Here is an 8,148-nt window from a genome sequence, read left to right on the forward strand (position 1 = left end):
ACTGCGAAATTCACCCATTTTCAAAATGGCTACCCTGGAGAAAATTTGAGCTGAAGGACCCAATTTCTTTTTTGGTTAGGTGTTATATCAGACCCTAAACTTTTGTTATAAACCATGATTGTCATATTGAATTCAAGAATTTGAATGAAATACTCCAAAACGTTAACACTAAAGTATGGGAAAACGATTGGTTGGTTGGTCTCTATAAATATGATCGAATACACAACTTAAAGACTGAATAACTGCAATGTAGTTGTTCCTCTGGAGCATTGATCAGGACTACTGAAAACTTTTCCTGTCGGTGAACTATCTGGTTAAAATATTCCCCATAAATGTGTGCAGATGATCCTGTTTAACCATCCATTCAGGATAGCATGGTTGTCCATACAGCTACACACTTCCATGTGTAACCATCCATCCGGAATACCATGGTGGTCCACACGGCTTCACACTTTACTGGCTGGTGAGAGAAGGTGACATCGTAGAAGAAATAAAAGTGCAATTAAGACGCAATAAGAACAATTATCAACAGACTAGGCTTGGTTAGTCGTTATTAGGTCAGTATTTGACCTCTATACTAGTTTCGAAGGGCAAATAGAAGATGCCAAATCAGGCTCGGGGAAACTGGTCCAACCGACTGGAATTTCTGTTCTCGTGTATTGGAGTCACTGTTGGACTTGGGAACATCTGGAGGTTTCCTTATATCTGTTACAAAAATGGCGGAGGTAAGTTTAATATTACATTCAAATTGCACGTGCTAGATTTATAATGTATATGCATGTCTGGTATACCATTTTTTTCCCTGCAAATCATTTTATTAAATCTGAATGGTTATTGACATCCCTTCGGTCTGGATCCTTCTTGGAGAAGTTGTAACGCAAATAATGAGGATTTATGGTGAATTTTTATGACGGCTGCTTGTATATACATAATCATCACTTTATCTACGTTTGTTTTTACAATATTGTAATGGAAAACCTAGTCTATGATAAAATATAACGCCAGTCGCAGTTCACGTGTTTGAAATATAGTTTAGTTGTACTCGTATCCCAGTTCTAATTTTGGTAACGTCACAATCGTAAAGGTTTCCAAACATATGTATATATACATATTCTGGGATACAATTCTGATGTATAGTAATGCTTTTATTTGGGTTGCTACACTGTATTCATTGTTTATCAATTCTGCATATGAGATGATTGACCACAAATAAAGAACAAAATACATGTATATTGATAATTGAAACAATTATTCTTTTCCATTGAATATAAGAGAACGTTCTACTTGGAATTAATGGCGAGTGGAAATAAACCATGTTTACTGTTGTTAATTAAAACATATTTCCCGCGTGATTGCTTGATCCTGTATTTTCTAAATCAAACTGTATCGTTTGAACGTGAGGCTTAACACAAACACGGCTTTAAGAAAGTGCTCTCTCGGTATATGCATCGATAGACAACGTTATTATCTTCTTAACGTATTGAATAACTGTACATTGGTAACTATCAACGAAAGCGACCAGCATGTTTCGGAGCCATTGGATGTGGAATTCAAAGGGATATGTAGACATAAAATGCTGTGAGTGAGATCTTAAGCCCGGTTGTACTATGAATGATACGAGACATCTGCGTTTTAAAGCATATTATATAGAGATTTAATTCTTATTCAAAAAGAACAAATATAGAATATATGTATATGCGTGAATCGAAGCGTAACATACTATGCCTGGTGCACTCAAGCGACCCAATAACGATGCTAATAACATTAAATCAAGGACTGTTATTAAGCAAACCTCTCCTTCGTCCTAAGTGAGACTTTATCAGTTTAATAGTTTCGTGTCGTGTATCACAGCTTGGTATGTATAAGATGAGGTTACTTACTGTGTACATTAAAACACGTTGGAGGGGTTCCTTTAGTTTAACAAGTTATGTGAAACTATTATATACAAAGATGACCCTCTCTGTTCTCTAATAAAGACACAACACGGGAGTTCAAAACATCAATGAAGGCCTACCTTAACACTTTGTGGGTACGATTTTATTTTAACATATATCTTACTCTCTTTACTGATAAGATTTGTGATGCAATGGATTCTGATAGGTCCGTTTGTAACACTGTGACGTCAGGATTTCGAAATTGAGTGATTGTATTCAATAAGTTTACATGATATGAATAAGGTTTATGGTGTCACATTATTTAACCACGCCATTCTCAGTTTTTCCTAAACCATCGTAACCTTTTCACACTTAAATTTAAAATTTGTGTCTGTACATCAAAGTTGCAATCTTTATATACAGTCAAACCTGCCTTAGCGACCACCTGAATTAAACGACTTACTTTCATATGCGACCGTATTTTTTCCTCCCAACGTTATTTACTATACTAGTGACCTGAATTAAGCGACTACCTGTCAGACGCGACTAACGACCATCATTTCCGTGTCCCAAATGCTGAAAAGCGACTTTTTTCAGCGACTTTCCGAGTTTTAAAACGGAAGCAGAAGTCATAATCAAGAAGAAACCGGACGAACTTGTCTGCTTTCAAAGATTAAAAAATACTTTAGAAATGTATGAAATGTCTTATTCTGTCTCAAAAAATGTATTGAATTTATTATCTTTGCCCTGATAACACCCAAAAAGGAACGAAACTGTACTTTACTTCTAAAGAATGAAAGGAGATGGGATATGGCGAAAAAACGTCCTCGCCATTCAGACGATTTTCACGAAATTTTGATAGATAAAAATACAAACATTTGCTTGACAAGTATGAAAAAGAGTGAATAAACAGTCAACTTACTGTTTAACTGAAATTTATGTTCTTTTTGAGACATTAGGACAGATATTTGCCAGTTAAAAACGTCTCCATCGTTATGAAGGAAATGCAGTTACGTGACTAATCATCCGGACGGAAGTCCGGACCAGGAATTCAGGAATGAAAAAAAAAAAAGTTTTTTTTTTTTTTTTTGTAAATGTATCCGGCACTGGAAATAATCAAATTAGCCATTCAAACTCTTTGATTATTTTTTGTATTTTAAAATTAAAAAAATTATTGTAACATGCTAAAGAATTTAAATATATATATTAATGAAAATAAAGAAACTGAATTAAATTTAAAAAAATAGATATTGTACTACATATGTAGAAATGGGGATATTTCTATATATTGTCCATTATTAATATTATAAGCATTTTATTTCATTAAGTGAATAGTGATTTTTTTTTTTTCTTTTTCTTTTTTTTCTTTCGTTTTCCTCAAGAGGTCTCTTACAGATTTGATTATATTCACAATCTTAATTGATGACTGAGGTAATTCCTTTTCATATATGTACTAATATTTGTAGCTGTTAAATTTTACATATGTGGCAGACTAATCATGAACTTTCCTTTTCGGGTAATTTTCTTTGAACCTGGATTAAGAGACCACCTGTCATATGTGACCTTTTTTATTGACTCCCTTGGAAGGTCACATATGACAGGTTTGACTGTATATATATATACGTAAAAAGTACTTCCAAAAGTCTCATTTGTTTGTAAATTTGTTTTTGTTTCTTCTTGTTTGGTTTTAATCTATTCATTTTTTTACAATGACTTATGACTTCCCTCATATTCTCATTGATATTCATGTTCCTAAAGTGTAAGTGTTTCCCTCACAGTCTAATCCACATCTATGTGTAACAGGTGGTTTTAAACACGACGAAAACTCAATCCACGGTTCACCATTTATTAAGCAGGTAAAAATACCCTGAAATAGACAAAACCAAATATACAGTAAAAACTCTCTCCCACTCAAGGGAAACAACTCTCAACCTTAACAAATATAACTTTACCACATGTACTCTTCTTACACGCTATCTTAAATTACAAATTATCTTTAGAATAAAACCAGAATACAAATCTTAACCATATCTTGACAATATAAAGAATTCATTATTATTATTGCATAATAATAATCATATACATAAGGAAGATTTCTTATTCTTTCATTAACCATTTCATGGATTTCACATACATATTTTATCTTTTATATTATAATTTCACACATGTCTACAGACAGTGCTGAAAATAACTTAAAACAACTCACCCTACATATTATGCAGTGGTATATATATTTTATGGGTTCGTAATGGACCTTTCTCTCCCAGGACTACATTTTCAATATATTTTCATAAATAGACAAAACACAATATTTCTAAAAAAATGACATACTGCTTACAATATCTGGCAACGTTGTAGATATACAGAAGTCACAAATTATCAATATATAGATACTATAATAAGAATGACTTACCATAAAATCCCATCGCGTTTGAATACATTTTTGTACACCGCTCTCCCAGCTTGCCTGGGGTAAAACTGACCCAATCTATCTCCACATTATAAGTTTACTCAAAAGCATGCCTTTTTTCCGCTCTAGATGGTATCCAAGAAAAACAACCGGTCAAGTTCAGTCCACAGGTCAGTCTAAGTTCAAAGGTCGAAATCTATATTTAAATCCATGTATATACCTACCAAGTAAAACTACACACAGGTAAACACTGTTTACACTGTCCATTAGCCACAGGGCACATTACCTTGCTGCTGAAACAGGTATGTTTATAATGTCTTTATTAAAATACATTACACACAAATATAACATTTGTTCCTACTTTATAGAAGAATTCCCCACTTTCTAATTCACTCATGTTTCTTCTTTATAGACGCCTTCCTCACGGTCTATTTAACGTATATGTTGCTAATTTATAGGCGCCGTCCTCACAGTCAAATTTATTTGTATGTTCCTTCGTGATAGGCGCTATTTTTATTGTCTTATTTTAATTTTATTTATATGTTCTTTTGTTTCAGGTGCCTTCTTCATTCCCTATTTCCTGTTTTTGTTTCTCATTGGAACGCCGTGTGTTTTCTTACAGTTTTCCTATGCGCAATACTCGAATCTCGGGCCGGGAAACATTTGGGAATGTTGTCCGTTGTTCAGAGGTATAGTGACTTATGTGACTTTCTGTAATGATTATTTACCTTTAATCTGAAATGTATAATATTCAAAAGTATATGCTATGTCGTGTCGTTATTGCGTTATTATAAGCAGACTGATATGAACATTGTTATTATGCAGGCGTCGGCTACGGAATGATGACCCTGACATTTATTGTTGGAATGTATTATGACGTCATCTTGTCTTGGACACTCTACTATTTTGGAAAATCCTTTTTCCCAACAATCCCTTGGACAACATGCGGCAACGAATGGAACACCGCACACTGTTCCACTAGAACCCAGATGGCTACTAACGGAAGCGGAAACAACTCCATTTTAATAAACAGCACAACGTATGGTGTATATGCCAACCTTAATATCACACAGAAAACTCCACCTGAAGAATTTTGGGAGTAAGTGCACTGTTTGTAATGTATTCTTTAGAACATGGAATTCCTTTCTTTGTACAAACCTTTTACATGTTTGCATGTGTAATCTTTAGAAATATTATGCAGTGATCAACTACAGTTTTTTTCATTTTTGTTTACTAAAAACAATGAGTAAAGGTAGGAGTGCTATAAGTAGAACCGTTAGATTTGCCCCAACACATAGAATAGGCATCCAGATACATAATTAAATATAATAACTTTTTTCAAGTTTGCATCATAGCCAAATGAAGAAAAGTTGATTTTTTTGCCGAACAATCTACGAAATTGAATATTAAAAGGATACTAAGGTCAACAACAAAAAAATCATATTATCTTAAAAGCTCGTGTTCACCAGAGCCTTTGCCTCTCCTAGGCCTGTGCTGAGCGTGTTTACGAGCGCCTGTACCTGCGCCTCCCCTTAAGACAGCGTGTTTACGTGCGCCTGCATCTGCGCCTCCCCTTTAGAGGGGGTGTTTACGTGCGCCTTTAGCTGGGCCTCCCCTGTAGAGGGCGTGTTTAATCTCGCATGTATCTGCGTCTCTCCTGTGGGGCGTGTTTACGTGCGCCTGTATCTGCGCCTCTCCTGTAGAGGGCGTGTTTACGAGCGCCTGCATTTGCGCCTTCCCTGTGGGGCGTGTTAACCAGAGCATTCCCTCTCGTAGTTTGGAGACTAAGATTCTTTATTCGCTGGGCTCATTCCCCGAACACCAACTCTGGTAAAGACAAAGGAAAATGTTTATGTAGGAAGTTCTTTGAAGTTTAGTTATAGTCTGTTTCAATATGGAATACCAACTCAGGTAAAAAATAGGGTCAACTCAGGTACATGTATATGAATCAGATATACACGAAGTTTTCTAACTTCAAAGCACTACCATTTAGTTTTCTTTAGTAGTAATAATGAAATGACAATATCATATCAATATATATATATATAAAATAAATAAAATATCTTATTTTCAAAGCAATATATCTAACTTTATATTTTACTATAAATTATGACAATATCAGATTAAAATAAATAGATAAAAAGTAAATAAAATTATATATTGCAAAGCACTGATTATAGATATTACTATTAATAATGACAATATCTGTTGCTGATGAACTTAACGTTGACATGTGCGTTCGCTAGATACAATGTACAATTTTATAAGAATATTACAATAGTTCTGCAGTAACGTATCTATATAGTGTTGTATAATAACAATTATAAAAAACATCCAATACAATATATGCATAGCTATTCTAAGTAAGATGAAATATAAACAAAAACTCTTACTACTAACTAAAACTGGAACAGATACAACTTTTGTTAATTATTACAATTCTACAATAATTGAATTATCTTTACAAATCTGAAAAACGTACAAAGTTAATCAATATAAAAAATACAAAGTCTAATTAATATACAATTGATTTACAATGAAAAAGTATAGATTTACGATTCCGTAATTATTCAAATTTAAATGTTGATTATCAGATATATATTTACACTATAAATGAAAAATGATACAAGGCTGAATTTGTTGCAATAATATAAAAGAATGTAAATTAAACAATCGTATTAAAGTATTTTTTAGATATCTACACTACAAATTAAATCAATGACACATCCTTTAATAAAATGTTCAAAAGTATTCAACGATACAATTGTTTTACAATTCCAGCAAGTACAAATAAATATATATGATTTTCCAAAGTGTTCTTCAGTTTTATACACTATTTGTGAAACAGTTTGGCAATCATTAACAGTTAATGATTTTCTGATCACCTAACAGTGAGTTAATTTACCTGTGTTCTGATTTACCTGTGTTCTTACATTGATGATATTTCTGTAACAGACTATAACTCCCTATCAACACACCTTAACCCCTGTGTAAACACCCCACCCTAACCAGAGTTGGTGTTCGGGGAAGACCCCATTCGCTGTTACTTGGTTTCGTTTTTACTTAGATGATTGGTTTCTGTTTTGCTAATATTTGTGTCACTGATTACAGGAACAATGTTCTGCAACTGACAGAAGGTATCCAAATACTAGGGACGATTCGCTGGGAGTTATTACTTGGGGTATTGGCAACCTCTATCGTCATCTTTCTTTGTCTAATCAAAGGAATTCACTCTTCAGGAAAGGTAATATTAGATACGTCAGCACTGTCTAGATGCTTATATTACAGTATGTGGATTTGTGCATAATATTACTTCAGATACTGTTACCAAGAACTTAATAAAAATTAAGATAAAAACGAAAAGAAGAAATCAAGTTAAAACGTTACTGTGAACGATGGCGTCATCATTAGTCAATTCACCATTACATACATATGCAGATAAACTTTGAATATAACACAAGTGTTGATTAATAAACCTTATTCTCTGTTGCAAGGTGATGTACGTGATGACCACGATTCCCTACGTGTTCCTCACAGCTTTGTTGGTCCGGGGACTTACACTCCCAGGGTCCTTACAGGGACTCAAGTACTACATGGTGCCGAGATGGGAGGAACTCCTCAAACTATCAGTAAATATCCATCACTTCTGTGTGACCCTCAAACTAATTATTCAAATATATGTCTGTCGTCGAGTTCCAAAATAAATTGATGTTTTTAATCACGCTCAATGTTTTGTTACACAGGTTTGGGTGGATGCCGCCGCACAGACATTCTACTCCCTAAGTCTGTCTTCTGGAGCACTGATCGTGTTGGCCAGCCACAACAAATTCCACAATAATATTTATAGATAACGCTGCTCCTGTC

General features: G+C 34.0%; 1 protein-coding gene across 1 annotated transcript; it reads left to right on the forward strand.

Annotated features, from left to right (window-relative positions):
- Positions 1-601: 601 nt before the first annotated feature.
- On the forward strand, positions 602-7,913 carry LOC117321122 (sodium- and chloride-dependent glycine transporter 1-like; the record flags this gene model as incomplete). The annotated part of the gene is made up of 5 exons (XM_033875590.1): positions 602-725; positions 4,842-4,973; positions 5,110-5,383; positions 7,396-7,528; positions 7,779-7,913. Coding segments are annotated over exons 1-5 (798 nt in total), but the record flags the coding sequence as incomplete, so codon positions are not given.
- Between the last annotated feature and the right edge of the window lie 235 nt (positions 7,914-8,148).

This window comes from Pecten maximus, unplaced genomic scaffold (genome assembly GCF_902652985.1).
Source record: "Pecten maximus unplaced genomic scaffold, xPecMax1.1, whole genome shotgun sequence".
Taxonomy (NCBI): domain Eukaryota; kingdom Metazoa; phylum Mollusca; class Bivalvia; order Pectinida; family Pectinidae; genus Pecten; species Pecten maximus.